At 50.3% G+C, this 22899-nt stretch overlaps 1 protein-coding gene across 4 annotated transcripts in view; it reads left to right on the top strand.

Moving 5' to 3' along the window:
* The window catches only part of ANKRD11 (ankyrin repeat domain containing 11), a 160311-nt gene that overhangs the window by 71645 nt on the left and 65767 nt on the right, over nt 1-22899 (top strand). The window contains exons 1-2 of one of the 4 annotated variants that reach the window (XM_072872557.1): nt 2730-2794; nt 13915-14002. The exons of 2 other annotated variants lie outside the window; for them this stretch is intronic. In XM_072872557.1, the coding sequence (XP_072728658.1) occupies nt 2745-2794; nt 13915-14002 (138 nt within the window). In that variant the 5' untranslated portion in view covers nt 2730-2744. Of the gene's footprint in view, nt 1-2729; nt 2795-13914; nt 14003-22899 lie in introns of those variants that run through there. One more of the 4 variants, XM_072872560.1, reaches the window with a different exon arrangement.

The raw sequence follows: 22899 nt of genomic DNA, 5'->3' as shown, positions 1-22899 counted from the left end.
CTTAAGTAAAGAGTTTCAAAATGGAGGCAGCTCTGCCTGCCTCCCCATCGTACGGCATGGGTATGCGCTGCCCTACTTCTCGCTGGGATCAGACAGCCCTTTCTGAAGGCGTACAAAGAGGTTTGAATGCATTAGTTTACATGGAATTAATCTCCAGATTCCAAACATGCTTTCAAGCTGGTTTGGCCTTATTTTCCTGCAAAAGGAGGCCAACTCCGCGTTGTAGGCAGTGACTGTTGTGAGCGTTGAGCTGGAGCGGTGAGAGACTAGCACAGGCACCATATTCAGTCCATTAAAAGGAATTTTTGGCTCATGGACAAAACAAATTGAAAAATCTCATTCTTTGTGTACTACATCAGCAGTGACGGAAAAACAGAGCAAGGTTGCGGGGCGATCCTTCTAGTAACCGCGGTGCCTTTTGTAAGGGATTTGAGGTCCAATTTTTGATAGGAAAATAAGAAAGAATTAAAATGTGCCACAAATGATTGCATAGAAAATCTAGGGTGAGGGGAGCGCTGGAAAAATGTCCTTATTGGAGGTCAGGAGAAATTTGGTACACTGAACTAAGGTGAGGCGCTCCCCGCAACAGGTTGGTCTGAAATTCCCGGTGCTCCTTTGTCTGCCGCCGGAGCGATGCCATCCAGGGAGGGAACGAGGAGCTCGAGTGCTCCCGTTATTTTTTTGGATAGCCTGTCATCCTTCAGAAAGGAACAGTTGTGTGGAGGTGGGGAGCGTCGTATTCAAAAGTGGGTGAAATGGAAACGAGCCAAAATTCTGCAAATTTATAAGGAACAGCAAACACTGATTTCTTTGAGAAAAGGTCGGTGCGTTTACTTGTAAGCACAGCCCTGGTAGGAGTGTGCGAGGAAATGGAAACTGTGCTCCACTATGCAGGTTTTTTCATAATTTAACCAGGCAAAGATACACAAAGATGCTTATTTTGGGAGATTGTGGAATGTTTCTGTAATAATTTCAGCAAATTTTGGTTCACATAGAGCATCTGTAAGAGTAGCACACCCACAGTTTCATATAATGTGTTCTATTTGTTGAAAAAAAAAAATTGCTTTCCCTTGAATTTGGAAGTGGTTTAACCCAGAAGAATCTATGCTGTGTTTATTTTTCCTCCCTGTTTAGTATCCTAAATCTGCCAGGTCCTCGCTGCTCGTCCCCTTGACGAACGTAAGGCATTTCTGTCCGAGCGACACCTGCCCCGGTTGCAGATCGTGTGGAAGCCCGCGCTGGGCTGCAGCGGGCAGAGCTGAGAAGCACACTGATCTCAGCTAGAGGAGAATAATTAGAAAAGGAACTGAGATTGTTCTCAAAAGGAAAGGGCTGAAATGAATGCAGGAATACCCCTGCGGGGTCTTCACAGTGCACCTGGTAGCCTGCTGTATAGCTAATAACTCATATTAGGAAGACTTCATTTTGGTCTGACAATTTTTTCCCCTTGTTGACGTTGGACATGTAGAAGCATGTAGTGTTTGAAACACAATATGCAAAACACTGTGTTAGTAACCGACTACATAACATTCCTGTGTTGCAGCTAGGCTGCCTACAGCGTGCTGATTTTGTAAGCTCCTCCTATGAGCTGGCAAAGGCAGGACATGGAAGTGGTGAGCTGGAGTCACAAGAGAGCACAAGCGATTGCCTTTAACCATTTACACGGTACTTAGGCTTCCAGTGGCCGCCGGAGTCTGTGGGTGTTTGCTCTTTCCAAAGGGAGGAGGATCTCAGCCTTCCGCAGCTTCAACCGGCATCGTGTCTCTGGAACCAGGACGGATTATTTTTGTATCGGCACTCGCGTTGGCAGCGTGGTACGGCTGTACCTCTCGGAGGCGGTCGGTTGTAAGAGAAGCGAGGGTTCAGGCACGTGAAGTCGCCACGAGGTGTAGGGAGGTATCAGCTGGTGAGCATTTGGCTGATTGCCTGTGGGCGAGCAGAAACCGGATTTATCTTCAGCAGATAAGCAATAGCAAGAAAACACGATGGTGTGCTTTACTGCATACGGGAGGCTATTTTTTCTGTAAACGAGTTCTTTTGCAAAATACCTGCTTTCGGGCAAGTGGCAAGGAAACTGGGAAGCCAGGTAGCCTGAAAACATTTGGCTAGAGAACGGGGTTCTTAGTTGGCCATCTTGGCATAAACAGGAGATGCTGCAACGAATTGCTCTGCCACTTTAAAATGAATTAAAAAAAATACATTCAGATCAGCAGCGATGCTGGACTAGAGTGCAGCCCACTCGCTACAAATATATGAAGAAAAAGCCACCAAAATAGAAAATTTCATCATTGCTCACGGGGCGGCAAGAGCTGAGCGCAGCACGTTGCTGAGAGCGATAGCAATAGTGGAACAGGAAGTCTCCTCCCCCTCCCCGGGTTCCGTGCAGAGCGCTGATCAAAAGGATGTAAAGCTTGTTTACAAGATGTATGCAAAGTATATTTGAGAAGAAATATAAGGGCTTTACAGACCAGGATGCGCTAAGAACACATGACGTCATGTTAATATAGGTTACAGTCTGAGGCTACAGAGCACGTGACCCAAAGTCATCTTAGCACTGAGGAGCAAACTGAGAAGGTGCCTTTCTCCGTAGGATTGCATCTGGTGAGCTGCTCGAAATACACGCCGAGAAGGCTTCCTGCACGCCTGAAAGCTAGAGAAAGCTAGTCGCCGTGAAATCTTAATAGTTCTCCAAGAGAAGCCTTGCGTCCGCAGCTTCAGGACCCAGCGGTGCTGCCGTCTTCGGGATGGTTTGTCTTGGGCCGAGCGTTTTGAGTAGCGCTCCTGATACTTCAAGGTGGGAAAGCAAGCGCTTGGCATTTGAAAGATGTACGGTGTTTTTGAAGCCGCTTCAGTCTGGAGCGAAATGGCAAAGGTGTCGCTAGACCGATGATGGATCAGTGATAGACTCGCTTATGTTTGTGCGTATAGAAACAGGTCACTTCTGCAGCGATGATAAAGTCGCACTGTACAGCCTTCAGCCTCGCTCACCTTCCTCTGCTTCTGTGAGAGAGGCACTTTCTTACCTCACAGGGAGTCTTAAGGCTTAATCCATTGTTTGTAAAGCTCTTTAAGATCCTTGTTTGGGAGCACTAGAATCTGGAGGATTAAAAACAATTTATTTTTGTGTATCTTGTATAACGTGCATCCCAAAGACTTTCCAAAGAGGGAGGAATTGTGAGCCAGAGGGAGATGGCAGGTCTGTATAAGGTAAACATGAGGGAGGAAGTGGCTCGGAAGAACAAAGAAGGTAAAAGCAAAAGGGCTGGTTCCCCGTTGTGGAGACTTGGCTGTAAGGAGGGCGAGTTTCCAGCCCGGGAGGAAGGGGCTGGATGTAGTAGAGCCGTCTTCCTCTTAATCCCATTTAAAGACCCATCTGGTCAGTGCTGCTGCCTGGTTGTGAAGGGCAGCACGCAGATTTTCCCTCTGCTGTGTCTGTGCCCTTTGATCGTACGTATCGGGAAGCAGGAATCTCACTTGTTCTCGCCCGGTCTGTTCTGTCAGCTCTAAACTACCAAATAAGCTCACAAGACTTAATGTCAGTGACCTGGACAAGGATGGTTTTTTAAAACCAGACCTAGAATGGTCAATGAATGGCCCCGCTTTCCCTCTCGCCACGCTGCCTGCAGGCGTGTGCGGTACTTGCCCTGGTTTCTGCTTGCACATCCGTGCCCTGCCCGTGGACCTGCCGGGGACATCGGTGAAGGTGCTTCCTCCCGGGGGACCCCGGCTGCCCCTCGAGGGGGGACACCTTCGCCATGAGGCTCCTCGCGCCTACCAGAAAACTGTCGCTGGAAGCGCGCCCCGTCGGGGCATCCCGTCGGGGCATCCCTCCTGGGCATTGCGGACCTCCCCGCTGCCTCTCTTCTGAAGAGGCTGCGTGTGTGCAGACATCGGTGCTCCTGCCCTCAGAGAGGGCTTTGCCACCTTCCCCATCCTCACCCCCCTCGTCCCCATGTCCCTGGTGCGGTACTGGTACTGTCGTCCTCCAGGGCAGCTGCCACAGCTTCTCTTCATCTCCAGAGCCTCACGTGCCAGGTCTAAAGCGTTGGAGAAGAGGCGACCCAGTGCTTTGGACACAGGTGGTGCCTTGGCTCCTGTCGGGATGCAGAAGCTGGTGATTAAGTTCTTTCCCCAGGTGCAGGCTGGAGCGTTTTGTGTGGGTGTGTTGCCATCATGTGACTCTTTGTGTTTTAAACACAGTGTTTTCCCACGTGAACTTGTTTGGGGTCACCGAATGTGAGGGTTTCTGTTGTTCTCGGTCGTAGCTGAACATAAGAGGGGGCTGCACTAAAGACTGCACTGGTTGGGATTTCTGGTTTGGGTTCTCACCAAAAGATGTCCTAAATACTGGTGATGTTACAAGCAAGTGTCAAGGCAGTGGTTTCCAAATGATGTCCAAGCACCCTCGAGACCCTCAGTATTTTGTTATTTGAGCCCTATAATTTTACAGAAATAGGAGAGCTCAGCAGAAGCAGCCATAGCTGCTGTTTGCTGTTAGTCGCGTGCAGGGGAGACTCGTGTGGGGCTGGAGGTGGCTGAGGCTGTGGTGCATGTTGGCAAGTCCGTGTAGGTGTGGCGCAGGGAAATTCTTGAGGTGTGGGTGTGCTGGAGCCAGGGAGGACGAGCGGCCGGTGCCAAGGGCTGGGTAAGGCCAGCGACAGGCACTGCTCACCTGGAAACGATGCTCAGTAGCGTTGGGATATGATAGAAGGGATGCTCTGGGTCCCTGGGCCACTGCTGTTCTCCATGGCCTAGCACCATAAGGTCGGGTTTAACCTAAAACCGGTAATATTTCTTGTTCCCCAGTCCCCCTGGGGTTAGAGTGCTCCCTGTGTTATGGGAGCCACTGGAGGTTATTTGGGTAGGAGGTGGGACCCACTCACAGACTGGCTTTGCAGTAGCATAGCTAATGAGATTAACATAGTATTCACTTAAAAAAGAAAAGAAGAGGCTGCTTGGTTGAATGGGACTGAGAAGTCTCGTTTCATGCGTTAGGGGTTGGAAACACAAGCTATTTAGCTTAGCAAGGAGAAAGTTGAGAGCATCTGATGGGTTGGAAGCCCGTCCGTTATTGACTCCAGAGCCCGGGCAGGGTGCTGGCGAGTATATTCGCCTTCTCAACATCTGCTGCCCTCCGGTTTCGGGCCGACCTTGCCTGACACCCATCCTGCTTGCTTTGTTCCGGGATGTTTTTTAAAAATAGAGAAAAAGTCACTGCCTGCTGGAAGTTGAAGCTAAAGAAATTGAACGGAAAAGTAAAGCACCAGATTTATTAGGAAGGTTGCTAGTATGAGAAGAACTTAGCTTGTGGCTGTAGCAGACCTCACATCCCTTAAATGTTAGGGTATTAGGCTTTCCTTTGAATACTGTCTTAGTTTTAAAATATCTGCTGTAGTTGGTCCACAGCTGTAGAAAATGCAAGGAGAATTAACTCAGGGAAGTTCTGTCGCCTGTTGGGCTGTTTGCTGAGATGACTGCAGCAAGTCCTTTTGGCTTTGAAAACAATTTTATTAATTTGAAATATTTTCCTATTTTCTGTTCTTTCCTCACTTCTCTCCCTCATGTCTGCGATTCTCTTGCCTGCTCCACTAATTACTTCTTAAAAACCAGTTGCTTCACAAGGGCACTCCAGCTTACCTATTACTGATGCAGCTGTGCTAAATACCTGCTGTTCCGGATATCTTTGCTTTACCCCCCCGTGATCTGGTAATCCGTGCTGGTTTCCCTGCTTCCTCCTGGTTCTGTGCAACCTCAGTTGAAAGTTATTTGATGGGGACTTCAAGTGCCGTTTGAGCTCTAGAAGTAACATGTCCCTCAGAATATAGTTTTCCTTTTGTTCCGCTTGTTCTTGTGACTATTAAGTAGTTTTAAATAAAGATTATTTTCAGTCTCTTGCACCCTCTGCAACGAAGCATGATAATTTTGTACGGGCACCAAAATTTTCTCTAGCACAGTAGAGAAATAATTCCAAACTTGACATAAACTTTCTCTTCTCACAGTCCTCATTCACCATACGCAGAGCTGGCGTGCATCCCCCCGTCCCCGAGCCGTTGCACTGAATTGTTGTAAAGCAAACGGCATATTGTGCACGCTACAGAAACCCAGTGCACGTAGAGCAGGGAAGAATGGGAGCAGGTTTCCTCAGATACCCGGAGGAGTGGGAGTTGAGCATTTCAGGAGAATTTTTAATTCCTCAGGATTAATCCGTGGCACATGAAGAGCCATGTCGGAGCTCTGCCTTCAGAGCAGAGTTTTTGTGAAACTCCACTGCTGACACCGGGAGCTGCTGGCAGATATTTAAGTTTTTATTTATGTCAGATTTAACCTCAGCCGATTGATGCAAAGCTGCTCCGCACATATTAGAGTGGGAAGATTCGCTGGGGTTGCTATAGCGAAAGGCTGGAGATGACTTCAGGAGTTTAAATTAGGCTTGTGTGCTGGTAAACAAGGGCTCTGCCTATAGTACAAGCTGCTGCGGCGTTTGAAGATGTTTGTGTCGGATGGGGTGGGAGGTGGCGTGCGTTCGCTCGCGGGGAGAGCGCGAGAGCTTGCACAAGCCTGTCAGACTGAGCGTGCCAGCGGTGTGCCCGGGGAGGAGCAGGCAGGTGCCAGGGGCTCGCCGTTGGGGCGGGGTGATGTGCTATATTTAAGGAAAAAGAGAAGCTGGAGATAACCGGTTGCATTCAGAAATCTGCTACTGATTTTTTGTGAGTGAGCAACAGCCAGTTATTCCCGGTGCCTGAACCTCCTCCTCTGCTGGGGTACGCGGGGTCTGTGCCCTGCTGCTGTAGCCCTCCTGCAGTCCAAACCAACAGGCTGGAGGTATAACTCACTGTAATACCCCAGCCATGCTTTTATTGTCCTCTCCTCCTTGACTTCATTACATCTTGATCTCTGTAACCTCTTTAACATGTGTAAATACTGAAATGAGATTATCTTTAAAGAGCCCTCTATTAAAAATGTACTGACCTTCCTAATCAGAAGAAATGTTCCCGTAGCTGCTTTTCTCCTTTCCTGCATTTCGACAAGTAGCGAGGGCAGAATGGTGAATCATCTCACCAGGACGACAGCTTGGGCTGAAAACCAGGCAGGTTTCTTCAGACACCGCACCAACGTGATGCTCCCCGCGTGGCACGTTCCCAGCACCTGCAACGCTGGCCGCTCTGCCGCACAGGAAGGTGGGGTTGCTCCTGCGGGAAGGTCCCAGGAACACATATCTCTTGCTGGGTTTGCAGTCTAAAGCAACTCTAAACCTCATTAACCTTCAGCTTGGGGGCTCTCAGCGCAGCAAGCCCAGTGCTGAGGACCTGCTCTGCTCGGCTGACTCACGACCAAACTTTTTTGGGCGAGCAGTTGCAGCCACAGTCGCTGCGAGCTGCGTCCCAGCAGCCGCCGAGGGGTTTGTGCGTGGTGGGCATGGCTGGCTGGTCTCCGGTGGATCAGAAGGCCCTGATGTGTATCCTCATCCCTTCCCCTCCCAAACCAGTCCTGGGTCTGCGCAGGTCGAGCTGACGCGGGACATGCACCCTCGTATCGTGCCGGCAGCCCCCGGGTCGGTGAGGCCAACCAACCATCCCTGCCGCAGGGCTTCAGCCCTACAGACGTCTGGCTGGGGAGGGCGAGGTGCCGCTGAGCGGTCGGTGTGGTGGGCTGTCTGTGCAAAGCCTTCACCAAGCAGAAGGGACGTGCCTGAGTACAGCTCTTAGGCCCTGCACGGGGGACTTCTGGGTTCCTTGCAGGGGGATGAGCATGCCGTAAAAGGGCTAAATGCACGTGAGGGGCTAAATTGCAAATAGTTTGAAGCCTTCTTTCAGTGCGTGCTTTTAATGAGAGCTTTACAGCTATTGGAGTCTAGTATTGGGAAAGCAGGCGGTTTCCCAAGCGAGGCAGCCGAGGCCCCGGTGCCACCTGAAGAGCAGATGGGTGCTGTGCCGGGGGTGCCGTGCCCCTGCGGCCGCGGTGCTGCCTGTCCTCGGGCTCTCGGCCCTCCAGTCAGCATTGGTATTTCTCCTGCCCTGGGCAGCAGAGCCCTTCTCTCGGGCCCTGCGGGCAGCTGTGCGTACTTCTGCCTGGGATCCTGGGTTTCCTTAAGGGGTTGCTGGAAACTCCCTGCATCCGTGTGCTGTATTGCTTCGGAGCAGATTGCTGGATGAGCAGGGTGGTCTTAACTGCTTTGGCACTGGTAATTATTGCTGGAGCTGATGAGCCTTTCCTGTACAGTTCTGGTGGAGCCTTCGGCATGCGAGGATGATCAGAGAGGGTTTTTTTTTTTCCCCTTGTAAAATATATTCCAGCTCCAGTTTGTAATGTGGCAAGAGGGGGAGCGAGAGAAGGGAACAACAGCATTAGCGGATGTAGAAGTAGCTGGAATGAGAAGCTTTTGTGCCATTAATAACAGTCCTGGCTGGCAGCCAAGGCTGGGAGTGTGGGATTAGCCTGAACAATCAAGACTGCAGGATCAAAACAAGGAGGCAGGAACAGCGAGGTCACACTGCTGCCATCTGCGCTGCCGCAGTGGTGGGAGGGAGCGGAAGAGGGGGCTGCGCTGGAGGAGCGATGCCGATAGCGCAGGCAGCGGGGCGCCCGCCGGCTCCCCAAAACCGGCCCTGCACCACCGCGCTCACGCCGGGGTCAGGGCTTTGGGCTTCACCTCCCGGCTCTCCGCGGGCACCTTCCCGGCAGTACTGGCGAGCCCGCGGAGGGGAGGGCGGCCGCAGCTTGTCGTTTTTAGGGGATGGCTTCTGAAAAACAGAAGCGGCTCGTCGGGGCTCAGTCGTGCACTTCTGCACTCCGGACTGAAGATCTGAACGGCGGTTATGGCTGTGGGTTTGGGACGGGCGTCTTCGTGCGACAACACCGATAGCCCGTCCCGGCGCTGGCGTCGCCGCCGTGCCGTTTGTGAATCCATCTGGTGACCCGGGGGTGGGGAGAGGTCACCGGCCGGATTCGGCTGCAGTTTTGCTCTGGGCGAAGGCGGCCTCGCTTTCTGCACGGCTGCTCTGCCGGGGCGTGTGGGGCGTACGGACCTTTCCAGGGGCTGTATTTGCTAGTTTACGTCACCCTTTTAAAAGGAGTGACTTGAGATTTCTGCTGAAAGACGATTTTGGAAGCAGATGGAGGCAAATCTTGTTCTGTTTCACTCTGGTCTCCATCAGCTTTTGCTGAAATACCTTCCAAGAGTATCAGAAAGCAAAATGATTTGCATGATTTACGTTGCTGCTTCTCTCTTTTTCCCTCTGACCTAGTAAATCTTACAGTCCTGCAAATGTAAATACAAAAGCTGAAATGCAATAGAAGCAAAGCAGTGTCCCACAAACAGCCTCCCAGCTCTTGCTAAAAATATCTCTGTGCGGTGCAGTAACTCCCAGGCATTCTTTTGTCTGACTGCTTTTGAATTCCCTAATTGAAGTTGGTTGGAGGGCAGTGCACCAGTTTCCTGAATAGCTCAGATGTTGATTGTGAGTTAAAAAACAAGAGCAAAATTGTTTTTCCTTTGTGCAGCCACGCTTTTATTTACCTCCCCCCACTCCCTCCCATTTTTAATCTCTGTATTTTTACTTGCAATTTTATTTTGTAAGACAACTGCATTAAATACATCTGTGGAGAAGGGGCCCAGGAGGCAGCGAGCAGGAAGACACAGTTTTCGGTACGTGATGCCACGTGCGTGTTGGAGCCGGAGTGCCGCTCCATCGGAAACGTCCAGGCTGGCGCAGAGATGCGGTGCAAATGGAGCTTAACGTAGTAGGAAGTGTTAATCATTATTCCTAATTGCCTACTAATAACTAAATCTGTGGAATTTGGCAGCAGTTGGGATATAGTTTTCTCCTGCAATCTGTCCGTTCCCTCCAGAAAGAACAAAGTTGCTTCATTGACGTACAGCAGCGAATCTTAAATTCACCGAAGGTAACGGGGGAAAGTTTTCTAGATTCTGCCTGGCCTCCACCCTTCCACAGAGCCTGCAAGGGTGCTTCCCGGGCGAAAACTGCCGCGTCTTGGTCCAAGATTTAACAGAGGAAGAAGAATAAAATCAGGCTGTTTTCCTCCTTTCTGGGTTTGGTGTGTTGTGTGGGGTTTGTGTTTTTTTTTTTTCCTCCATTTGAACTTGGAAACAGAGAAACCAGGTTCATTTCAAGTGCTCCCAAAAGGCTGCTGGAAGCCCCGTGTGCGTGGGTGGCTCACCTGGCCGTCCAGGGATGGGTCCCTGGGCTCTCGTGGGGACAGGGAGGAAAAGTTTGTGACCGGTAATTTGTGACAAGTCATGGCTGGTCCAAGAAGCTCCCCAGAATATATCTGTTGGGTAAATGTGATAAACCGCATGTGCTCAGAGCTTCTCTGTGGCTGGTAAACAAACACAAACGTTGCTTTCACTTGAGCATCAGTAAATTAAAGGTTTGAAATTGTGATGGAGACTGGAGAGAAGCTGATTTCAGATGTTGCTTCAGGAGCCGGGGATTATTCAGGCTCTCTGTGGCGGGAGACATTTCGTAGCTGCTCAGCAGCACTAGAAAAACAAGCACAAATTTTTCTGTCTTCAGGGATAACTGCAGTGAAGCATGCGGGGGGGAGGGCTGTGTCGCTCGCTGGTACCGAAATACCTCCCCATCCCCCACGCACGTCAACAGGCCCCGAAACTTCCCCGGCGCGCGGGGTTGGGTGCTGGGTGCTGCACCCGCCTGCGGAGCAGGAGCAGGCATGGGGACCGGTGCTTGCAGCCCCTGGCCTGGGGGGCCGCGGGGGAGCAGGGCTTCTCCAGCGCTTTCCTTGGAAATGGAGCATCTTTGTAGTTCGACATACAAAAATAAGACGCCAAACGGGTGCGAGCTGGCAGCCTGCTCGCTGGGTTTGCTGCCTCTAGCTCTGCCGTAATGCAAAACCAGGAAAATGCGTCTGGAGGAGCCTGCGGCACGTGCGGCAGCGGGGAGAGTGACGTCCTGCCTGTGGGCACCCCGTTTTCGGGCACGGCGACGTGGGGCCCAGGTGCTGGCTTCCGCCTCGCTTTCCTTGCCCACCTTCCTGCAGGCAGATGGACTCTATAGGTGAGAAACACCCTTATTGTCCAAAAACTCCCTTCCTCTCCAAAAACATGGCGTGGCGTTGGGCAGGAGCCGTGACGGAGGCAGCGCGCTGGAGCCGGGCTGTCGGTGCTGGGGCAGGATTGCAGTGCTGCGGTCGCATGCCCTCCTCTTAGCTCCTAGGTTAACGTTTAACCTATTTGTGTTTCGGTACCTTGGGTTGTTTGATGTTATGGGACACTTTGTACGGCTCTCCACTGTAGATGACCAGCCTGACGGAGGGGTACGGCTTACCTGTTGCGGAGGAATGCGAAGAATTTCATGGGGAGGAAGATGAGATTTTCCTTTTCCCAATGGAGGGAAACCAAGTCTGGGTGGGTGACATTGGAATGTTGTGTATACATGGGCAGCTCCCTGCTTTGGGAGCCTGTATGTTAAGTTTCCACCTGGCCAAAACATTTTCGCTCTGGCTGTAAACCTTAGAGGGGAGAGTGCTCAAATGGAAAAGTTGACGCAGCCTTATCTGCGGTGCAGCCTCTGTATGATAGAGGAATCTGAGCCCTGGCTTATGTCAGGCTTGAAGCTTTCCCCTTTCCTTCCAGCAAACTGCATACCGTTGCCTTGGAGCCGTTCCTTCATCGGGGGCACATCCTTCAAGGAGTGTAGCTGGGTCAAGAATACAGGCCTGGGTGCATTTTAAATACATCTCGAGTTCCCCGATGGCTGCCTCTGCTACCTCCTTGCAGCAGCCGGATGTCTTTCGAATGGTCCTCCTTGGAGTACCGTGGCATCGCCCTCCCAGCAAACAGCAGCATCCCTCCTCCAGAAACTTTAGCCCTTGCCTTCAGTGTGCAATTATTCTTGCAGGAGACATTCAGGTCGTCCGTTCCCCTCGTGCAGTAAGTGACACTTCTACAAATGACTGATGCTTAACATAGACGAGGGTCACCTTACCCAGCTCTCGGTGCCTAAGGCTTTCATTGCAGCGTGCGTGAACGGTCTTTCAAACTTCCTGCCGGCTCTGCTGCCGGCAGTTCATTAGCAGGAAAAAAAGCCTGGAACTAAATTTGCCAGCTGCGCCCAGACCCCAGCGCTAGCGCGGTGGAGCCGTCCCGTCTCTGCCTGGCGAGGTGGGAACCACCGCCGGAGCTCACCGCTCCCCTTGCACCGTAACCCCGATAACTGACCCGAAACGGCGGCCGCAGGGTCAGGCTGACATCTGGCACGCTACGGCACCGCTGCCAGGAGGGGAGGGAGCTGGAGGAGGACGGGAAGGGAGGGGGAAGGACAGCCGGGAGCTTCTGAAGCTGCGGGGTAAGACATTAAACTGGAGAAGGGGCAGAATATAATGCTCGGTGATTTTTGCAAGCAGCCGGCTGCTTCCACAGGATGTCTCAGGGCTAAGGGCAGTGCTTGTTTTCTAGCAAGACGCTACAAATAATAAAAATAGCGGTTGCAGTTAATTGCCGTATATCCATCACGCCTTGGTTTTCATTTGTCTTCAGGCAGGATGCGTTTGCAGATGAATTTTGAAAATAGCTGAGGATCAAATGTTGGTTTTTGTATTTGGCACTGAATATTTTGCTCACTGTTCGTGTTCGGTGATGCGGATCTGCGTGTGTATTCAAAGTCTGTAGCTAATGTTACAATTTCCTTCCTGCTATGAGCTTCTGTTTTCTATGCTCACACCTTTCTGGAAGCCTCCTTTCAGGCCATGATATTCCCTACTTGGTTTTGTGTTAAAGGAACCTTTTTCTGTAAGGGTTGAGAAAAAATCTTTTCCTTTTAGCTTTAGGTACATAAAGGAACAATACTCTTTTCACCTATTAAAAAAAAACAAAAACACAAACCACAGACCAACATTTCAGAAGGCTGAGCCTGCTACAGTCTTGGCCTGTGTGTGTCTTGTTGAGGAAAAAACATTTCCCTAAGTGGAGAAGCTTTTGCTGCTGGAGCAGAGGCAAAGGGTTGACGGTGTGTTGTCCTGGGCAGAACCCCCTTCCCCGGCTCTCGGGGGGCGAGGACTCCCCTGCTCCCCGCTTCCCTCCCCTACCACCCGGCGCCTGGGTTTTGGGAGCGGGGCACATTCCTGGCATTGCACGGCAGAGATTGGGGCTGTCCTGCTCCAGAGGCGGGTGGGCTCGGTGCTCGGGTCACGGCCTCATCCAGCCCGCCGCGAGTCCCGCTGCGTGGTGTGAGATGGGGAGGAAGGCTACGGCGCCCGGTTGTTTACGAGATTGCCCATTTCTGAGCTGAGATTGCCACAAACCGGCTTCCTTTGATCGGGCGCTCCGAGCGCGTCGCGTCTGCAAATGGGGGCTGATGCTCGTGCACCCTCATAAAGATCTTAATTTGTTCAGATGGGAATTTGCTATTTTAAAATGGCTCTGATTATCATACGGAAGAATTGTTTACTGGCTGTACATATGCTTTGCTGTCTCTGTCCCGTGCTTTGCTAAGAATAGAAACCAAAGCATTACTCTGCGTGTCTTACAGCTGTGGCTGTTGAAAAACTGACTTGCCCAAATGTTTTGTACGTTTGCGGCTGAGTAGGCAATGGAGCTGAGGTTCAAAACTGCCACTTCTCTGCTCAAACCACTAATCAGCATTGCTTCTGAAAGGACTATAGATAGTGTGTGCAAGCTGATACTACAAAAATAAACTCTTCATAACCTCCCTTTGTTTTCTATAAATCCCCAGACTTGCAGGACTACACCATTATCTATAGGCACTCACAAGGCCGTCCTCACCACCGTGTCCTCACCCCTCTAATTGCAAAGGAGCCTTTTAGAGTAGCCTTTAAAAATCCCTATCACCCTTGCACTATCTTCATTAAATGAATGGGGCTGCTGTACATCTGACAGCTGCCATTTTAATGCTGTGGTATTGTATTTCCTTGCAGGAGGCTCAACCTCACGAGGCAGATTAGGACTGAGAAAATCCAGGTTCCATTAGAAACCATTGGAAATGAGTTGCCAAGTTGTTCTAAGGTAAATCAATAATGCATATAATCTCCCTGGCTGGACTTGGTGACCAAGCCAACAGTTCATTTAACTACTTTTTTTTTTTTTTTTTAAAAAAAAAGCACTTTCAAAATCATTCCTGTTGAGACTGACTTCTCACTCTGAATTGCTGTTATGAAATTCTCAGGCAGCATTTGTTTTCGAGTGCTGCCAAAACTTTGGTAATTTACTCATCCCCGTGCTTAGGAGGAACTGTAGTCACTGCTGCAGTGCCGAGCCTCGCGCCGGTGCGGAGGTAGCCACTGAATTTCTGCGAGTTTGGGAGCGGAGGATGCTGCTCGGCTTGCACACACCTCCGCTCCAGACAGGCTGCTCAGACCCCGCATCTGGGTCCTGCGTGAGCCCCGTGCTTGGCGTGTCCCCGTCCGCCTTGCCTTCTTCCAGTCCATGCGTGTAGCTGGGAGCGTGCTCCTGGCTGGAGGCAGAAACCCATTACTTTGTTTATGACCGTTCCTGTCGCGCCTCCTCTGCTGTTCTGTAGACCGATCCTGGAAGGAAACAGGAATTTGATTACAGAATAATCAAATCGAGAAAGATGAATCCTTTTTGGTGGTGCAATAACAGGTTTTGCTAATTTTTAATTTATTTGAAATTAACTTTAATAAGCAAATTGTCCTTTCTTGGAGCAAATATTCTAAACTCATGAATCTTTCAAGCTAAATATGATAAAGGACCACTGATTTTTCCTCTTCTGTTTAAACTTATGCTTGAGTGAAGTGAGAAAGATGATTAGCTTCTAAATGGGCGCAAGAACGCAGCCAACTCCAGTGGCTTTCTGCGCTGGGACTGCTGGGTCGCTCGGCACTACGAGCCTGATCGGGATCAGGCGTGAGCAGGCTATTGCGTGTCTGTCCAATTAGCCAGTACAAATTTGAGGCGATTCAGTGCATTTTTTACTAGATAACTGCTTTGTGTCACATGATAGTCATCTTTTTGATTCTGTAGTAGGTACCTTGCAACGAAGTTTATCATCCCTTGGAAACTCGGCCTTATTTAACAGTACTTGAACTGTCAGATATTAAAATAATGTCTCTTGAACCACTTGAATGGGATAAGACTTGGCTTGATGTAGGGCTGTGGTCTTAGAAGACCTGTAATTCCTCCTCTGCCCCCCGCACTGATATTACTATCAGATTTTTCTGTTTAGCTGTGGCAAAGAGAAGACTGAGTTGCTAGAACATGATCTGTTTTGATTACTAAAAATCTTAGCGCTAATTTAGTCAGCTAGTACGTTACAAATGTAGGTTCTGTGTGTTCAAACTGTTCTTGGTTTTTTTACTTAATAAGTTCTCCAGATAGTTGCCATGGAAATAATCCTGGATTCAGAGAGGATCTAAAGGCCCTGGAGACACTGGTGCGGTGGGAGCAGCGCGTGGTTTGCACGCTCCAGGCTCGGATCCTGGTCAAAACCCGGGTTTCTGCAGTCATGCCGGCTCGAGGACAGGAACCAGCTTGTTCCTCCCACAGCTGTCCCGGCTGTCCCCTTTTGGAGTTTTGGGCAGAATCGTCCTGATTTTCATAGTGCAGAAAAGTTGAAGAAAACGCTCACTGCTGGTTTTCGCTGCTTTAACCGTTAATTACGGTTCTCCAGCTTCTGTTTGCCTGAATCACACTAAAAGGGTCTGGCTGTTGCCTTTGCGTTACCTGAGCCTCTGTGGCTGCCCTGGGAGTCTGCGCCGAATTTGAGGAAATTTCCCCTGCTCGGCTCCCGGAGCGCTGGGTGCCACTGGAGGTGCTGTGCCGGACGGTGCCGGCCCCGGCAGTGCCGCAGCAGGAGCCTCTCCTGGCCCCTGTTTGTGTCGCAGAAGAACAAACCTGCTTCCTCTGGGCCTGTGTTTTCTTTTTCAACAACTTCCTTTTTGTGCAAATGTTGTGTTTTTCATGAAATTGCCGTGCGTTGTTTTCAGACACGATCATCGGAATTGTTTTGTACATCTGAACCAAAGCTGGGTGCTTCTTGTTGCTTGAAATAAGATAGCCAGTCCTAATCGCAGGAAAATTCGGGTTATTTTCCTGGCTTCACAGGACTTGAAAAAGTCCTGGCTTTGCAAGACTATTATTTAAGCTGGGTTTGACTTTAGTTTGAGGCATGGGACAGATATTTGATGCGGCATACAGGATGCGTGAATCCCGCTGGTCAGTGGCATAGGACCAAGCACAGGAGCTGCGAAAGCAGCAGCTCATCTTCACGTACCTGATTTCTGCCAGAGCGATTTCCTAGGGAAGCATCTCTTGCAGCGGCAGAGACCCTGAAGCAGTTGAAGTTAAAATTTAATTGCTTTAATATAGATAGCGGGCCAAATGAAGAGCGTGTTTAAGAGCATATTTCAAAGGTCTGAAAAGTGGTCATGGTAGATTCTGGTTTTGGGCGAATAGTGGAAGAGGTGTGTTGGTGAGTTGTAGGGACAAAGCCTTGAGAGCCGCTTTCCTGCGTGGTGGGCCAGTACAGCGGGACGCCGTCCCTTCCTTGGTGGTGAAATACAGCTGAATCAGACCTTGGCTGTGCACTTTCAGTTTGTAGCTGAAACAAAAACCTGTGAGAGATTTTTCCTTTTTTAAAAAATAATTTATTTTTATTTAAATTTTTTTTATTTACTTACTTTTTTTTCTGAAGAGCTGAAGTGCGCTTCCCCCCCCCCCCATATTTACATACATTATTGAATAGCTCTTGCTGTGATACGTAGGAAAACTGCCCTTCGCGTGGCACGGCAACAGACACAGAAAACCCCGTCGCGCCGCTGACGTCCCACCTCTCACCCCCCGAAGCACGCCGTGCGCTCGCCCTGAAACGCTCTGTGTTTCGGCCATCCCAGTGACGGGTGGAATCTCGAACACAGATTTTAAACAGCCAAGTCAGCACCTTAATGAAGATTTTTGAGACCCTACCAGCTCGCAGTTAAGAGCCCACTTTCCTATTGCAGCTTGGGGAGGGAGAAACCCAACCAGCGGTCCTGCATCCTTTTACGCTGCTCTGGGTGTATTGCATTAGCGAGCAGAGTGACAGCTGGGCAGGAGGCTGGGAACAATGAAGATAAAGTTAGCTTTCAGCGATGTGACCCTCTCCAGGCTGCGCGCCAGAAGACTATAAATAATTGATAGGAGCAACCACCCTCGCCAGCACGCTAATGTACAGCGCGGTTCGTACAGCCAGCGGAGCTGCATTACCCATTACATCACCGCTGCTCTCCGCCTGGGCTCTCCTATCAGCAATGTAATTTTACTGCTTTTAAATAATAAATTGCACTGGGAGTTGAAGTACTCCTTCGCCCCATTCAAGCCTACTAGGGTGTGCAACTACACGAATGAATTTTACATATGGTAAAATAAATTTTGTATCAAGCTGAAGAAAAAAAAAAATTATTGCAGGAGGAATTTAGCCCCACGGTCTCGCCCGATATCGGTGACAGGGGTTTAGGGTATCAAAGGCAGGCGGTTCCAGCTAGTGACTTTTGATCTGGCTCGGTATCTGGAATGATTTTTAAGCTTGACTTGGGGTCATTGGCCTAAGTTCATGGGTAGTTTCAGGGGGTGAAGTTCTCCGGTGTTGCAAGTCAGAAAAATCCCCTTGGCTGCAGCTGTTTCCGTGAGCGGAAGGCGTGCGAGCGGCGTGCACGAGCTCTTCGGTCCCGCAGGGTGGGAGCTTTCACTTTCAACGGCTGTAGTTTTCGAGCAGTGAAAAAAGCTTGATGGAACCCAAAACCTGATTTCTTTCCCCTAAGCCTTTAGATAAGTTCTGTGACCTCTGCTTATCCATACACTTGTGTGGAAAAGCTAAAATGCGCGTTGACTGTTCCAGACTCTGGGGACGGGGGGGGGTCTCTGTGCACATGGGGACACTTTTTTAGTGGACCCTTGCAGCTTTTAATGCTCATTTGTGTGGTTCTCCAAGGATTTCGAAAAGATAATTTAAAAAAAATCATGTAACTGCTGCACTAGAATCTGCAAGCGTTGAAAACTGCCCAGAAATTGGGCAGAATGCAGTGCCCCGTTCCTGTTAAGTTAGCGGTGAGCAAATGGAGAAACAAACGGGAGAGCAGTCAGCTGTTAGCAGGGAAGAAATGAGTGAGATTATGGGAAAGAACAGAGCAAGGACCTGTGGTGTGTGACCAGAGCAGGCTGGCAGCAGGAGGCACAAAGGTAGGAGATGCTAAAGAGCAAGCACTGAGGATGATGCAACTTCACCCGGCAGGGCATGGTGCACGGCCGAAGGCGCAGGGTGTGCTCGGCTGGCTTGTGTTTACTTCCAGCATTGCTGAGGTGGGTGCTGATCCAGTTGCAGGAGCGGGTACGGTGAAACACAACGTACAGGGGCGTTCGGTGTCGTGCAGCGAGACAGTAGGTGGGCAGGGAGGAGAGCCACCGGCCGGACAGTGCTCCCAGGAGCTGTGCTGGCAGGCGGGCTCTCGGACATGGTAATTTAAGTACGACCAGCCTTGTTTATAGGAGAAATAAAATGCTGGAATGGTATCGTAGGAGATGGCTTAATTTGTTGGAAGAAGATAAGGATCAGATTTTGGCTAAGGGTGTGATTCAAGGTAAGATTAGAAACACGTTTTGATGTTATAGGGCACTGGCACCAAGGGCTTGCATCTGGGTGTAAAATTTCTTCTGTGCTGCCTCACAAAAAATCCTCTGCTTTGCTCAGCACTGAGTATGAAGTAGATGTTTGGGACCCTCTTCCAGGAGACATCTGTCCTATGTGTGCATCTTACAAGTCTCAAAATCTGTGCAGGGTTACAGGGAAAATGGTGGTATTCACACCTTCTAGAGCAAGACTTAAAGAATTACTATTTCCAAATCGGGAAGTGAGCAATGTCGCAGAGCTACATAAGAAACTATAAGCTGCTTACGGTGGATTAAAATGACTGACCATTTAGCTATGCAATTAGATGGGGAGTTGGTGTGATAAATCATGAGTAACTAGCTTACCTGTCCCATGATGTTGTTTATCTCCAGGCACGTGTGCACCAGTTTCCATAGGGTGTTTGAGCACTTGCTTTTAAAGGCATAGGTCCCTGAAAAGAGGTGAATGTATGCGCTTTTTGTACAGTTTGCTGATGATTCTTGAACGTCAGATTTGCCCTACAGTTAAACCATAGCTCTTTCCAGAAGAGTCCAGGTGCGCGTCTCCGAAGCGGGCAGGCAGCTGTGCCGCTGCAGCGGAGCGGGGCTGCCCGGGGCAGGCAGCAGCCGTGGCTCCCGCTCGGAGGCGAGGTGGCTTGCATTTCCCCAGGGGGGCCCTGGGCTCCTCCGGCACGAGGCCACGGGCTGCACGGCCTGCGAGGATGCTGGCACCAGCCTTTTTGTGCCCTTCTTAAAGCGAGACAGCCAGTCTCTTGTCCACCTCCTACCGACACCGTAAGAGCGAGCGCAGCACCCACAAGCCGCCCTGCAGTGGGACCTGGCGGGAGGCAGGACAGGCTGTAGGGAAGGAAGGTGTTTTCCAGGGGTGCATTGCACGTGCTTCTGACAGGACCTTGTGCCTGTCAGGCAAAAGTCTTCAGACGACGAGGTGATGCTTGTTGCCTCCAGCTGCTGAGCGTGTATATCCCTGCAAAGGTTTGTGATGTTACGGACTTAGATTTGCAAGTGCTCTGCGCATAGGAAAGCTTTTATAGGGCAGTAATCTGTAAAATATTTTAAACTGTCCGTTGGTCCTGCCAGACGGTCGAGCTCCAGGGTGATCTGACTACCTGGCAGCTCTGTGGTGGGTCGGTCCCTGCTGAGGCAGCCATCCGACCGGTGCATCGCTGCTGTGAGACCCCGAGTCCCAGGAGCAGCGATTCAGCGATGCCAGGTTTGCTTCTTCCCGCCCCGAGAACTCTGCCTTACCTTCTCCCGGCTCAGTAGCGTCTCCTTTACCTCTCGCAGATGTACAGCTTAGCAAAAGCATTCAAAACGCTTTGACCAGCTCCAGTTTGGAGAGCTGGCTGATCGGAGGCGTGATGCTTGTACGGGAAACCAGTTCAGTGTGTGTCTCTCACAACAATGTGACTGTTTGAATCAGTCATTTTCTTGGGTGATGGTGACAGGTCACATCGTGGCCAGACAGGAGCCCGGCCCCGCAGATGTGCTGGCTGTACCTGGGGGATGGCAGTTCTCATGCTGAACAGCGATCCAGAATTTTAGGGTCTCTCTGAAGATTTGACTCCAAAAGCTCTGAGGTGCACAAACTGTGATCCAGGCTACGGAGAGGGACTCCAAAAAAAAAAAAAAAAAAGACATAGATGATAAAGATGCCAAACGGACATCCTAGAGATCTGCTGAGGGCAGACTGCTAGCCTAAGCCTCTGCTCGCGCAAGCAGAAGAAAGGCAGAAAGTAGGAGACGCTGCTGCACCTCCTTGCCTGGGACGTCCATCAGCCGCATCCCGCGCTGGCTGACCCCCTCCCGCACCGTCCCCTTCTCCCCCTGCGGTTCTCAGAAACTTCATCCTTCCCTGCGTCTCACCTTACCGAGCGCTCGGGAAAGGGGCTTTGCTATTCTTAGCATCTCGGCAGAAGTGCTGCCGCTCCAGCGAGACGCACACAGGAGCCTTTGATAAAAGGAGCAGGGGAGTAACCATGGCAGTCGCGCTCAAACTGGTAACCATGGATTACAGAAATTAAAGGCATAAAGCGAATAGCAGGATTATCTTTGACGTGGTGGTTTTCTAGTGAACAGAAGGCACTACCTGACTTCCACATTTAGGTGAGGCACTGTAAATTACCTGTAGTTTAAAAATAATGCTAATTAGATTCAAATGCAATAATGATTAACACTGCTGATCTCAATTCACTGAATTTCCTCGCAGCTCTAATTGACAGAGAAAAAAAACCCAACCCTATACAGAAAAAAGGAGGGGGAATTTCTTGCTTCTGGCTCAGTGCTGCATCCTTCTTCTGGTGCAGCTGTCAAGTTTGCATTTTCCGTTTCCCTAGCCTTATTATTTTTTGTTTTTAACGCAGGGTGCTTCACAAATAAGACGAGCTTGATTTGCCAGTCCTTTTGCAGGCGAGCGTGCCGCAGGCAGGGCTCCTGGCAGGCCGGGCCGGTGTCCGGGGAGCTGGCCCGAAGCACTGCCCGTGCTGCACCCAAGGGACCTCGCCGACTGCGCGGCAGACGGGGCAGCACGTGGTGAGCGCCGACGCCGAGCCCCCCCCACCTCAACACCCCCCAGCACCCTCCTTGCCCTGATGGAGAAGGCACTCTGCATTTCTCTTCTCTTACTCGTCCGGAGGCGAGGGTGAAGGAGCCGGGTGGCTTTGTGCTGCAGGAGCAGCGTTCCTCGGGTCCGCTTAGCATGCAAGCTGTGTTCTTTGCACAGCAAATTTTGCTTTCAAGTTCAGCAAGTGCTAAGGCTCTGCGTAAATGGGCCTGCTAAAGATATTTTTTGACATTTGAAAATCCTATTAAGCCCATTTCTCCCCTCTCCTCTCTCTCCCTCCTAGCGTGCCAGCTTAACATGGAGGCACTGCAAAGGTTTCTTTAGCCGGCCGGGTCACATCCTGCACAACAGACCTCAGAAATATGGGTCACAACGAAACGAGGAAAACAAAAAGTATATTGTCCTTGTGTCTTACGCTGATGGCTGATTGAGGGACTCCCTAAGCGGACAGTTTAAGATCTTAATGAGGTACCAAACATGAGGTAGTTCAGAATATGCCCCTTTCACGCTGTCTGCTCGCCCGCATGGCCTTCCAGAAATGGGTTCCTCCTGCGTCTTCGTGCCTGATGCTGCTTTAACTCTTCTTTACCAAAGGCATGGGCCTGGCAGCACGTCCTCGAAGCGGACTTTGCCATGGTTCCTGTTCCCAGTTCCGACATGTGTCAGGGATAAAGCCCCTGAGCACATTATTTTCATATTTACGAATAATTCTCCTAAGTTGATGTTATTACTCATTGGCTTGAAACACAGGGTTGTAGGTTGGAGCAGGTCTCCTTTAGCCTAACTTCATGCTGTGTGGGGTTATCTGCAGATTTTTCTCCAGGCTTTTAAAAACTAAATTTGAAGGAGGATTTCTATTAAATCCTCATTTCTGGGAAGTTTCTGTAACTGAGAGTAGCCTGCAGTGGGACAATCACCAGTTGTGCTGGTAGGTGTGTAATTACACAGGTTTTGGGGAGCGGGGATGCAAACAAGTTTGCATACATTGAATTACAGGCAGCGTTTTAATAGTATGTTTTTTAGGTCTTGGCTTTAATCCAGAATTTTTTCGTGCTATTATCCTCTATTTACAGCTTTCAGAAATCAGCTGATGTCACTGCACATATGTTTAAAGCCGTTGCTAAGGTGATTAGCTCCAGAATTCAACGCCTACGCAGTCCTGATGAAAGGCTGAGAAACTGCTCGGCAGCGTCTGTTCAGAGCGGTGCATTGTCGGTTTGAACTATTAAGAACCATAAAACAATATTACCCAATTTTAGGGTAAATACGTTGGCCTTGACTGATAATCACGCATCAGGTTTTACAGGAACAGAGGCTTTATCTGGCATGCTAACTAAGCCTGAGAACACTTTTCACTGAGAAAGCCTTTAAAATTACCCAGTTCCTAATTTCCATGAGCCTGTGCAGTGCTAGCGCATTCAGGGTTTCCTCTGCCTGCCGGCTTGGGAGGCAGAAGGTGTCAATTGAGGGGCAGGGCTGCTGTCTCGTAGATGTCTAATGTCTGTCCCATCGCTCGGTAAAACTTGCGGAGCACACAGAGCAAAACCAGGGACTGCGGCCCCAGTGTGGTTGCTTTGCAGCCAAAGGGTTGCCCGGTCTCCCGGTCAGTGGTCAGCCACTCACGTTAAACTGGGAACTGTCCCGAGACCATCCCAGTGACTGGGACGCACAAAACCGTACGTCTTGCCGTTTTCCGGCGTCGCCTGCTTCTCGGCTG

The sequence above is a fragment of the Ciconia boyciana genome, chromosome 9, assembly GCF_034638445.1.
Source record: "Ciconia boyciana chromosome 9, ASM3463844v1, whole genome shotgun sequence".
In the NCBI taxonomy this organism is placed as follows: domain Eukaryota; kingdom Metazoa; phylum Chordata; class Aves; order Ciconiiformes; family Ciconiidae; genus Ciconia; species Ciconia boyciana.
This window is presented reverse-complemented; position numbering and strand designations above follow the sequence as displayed.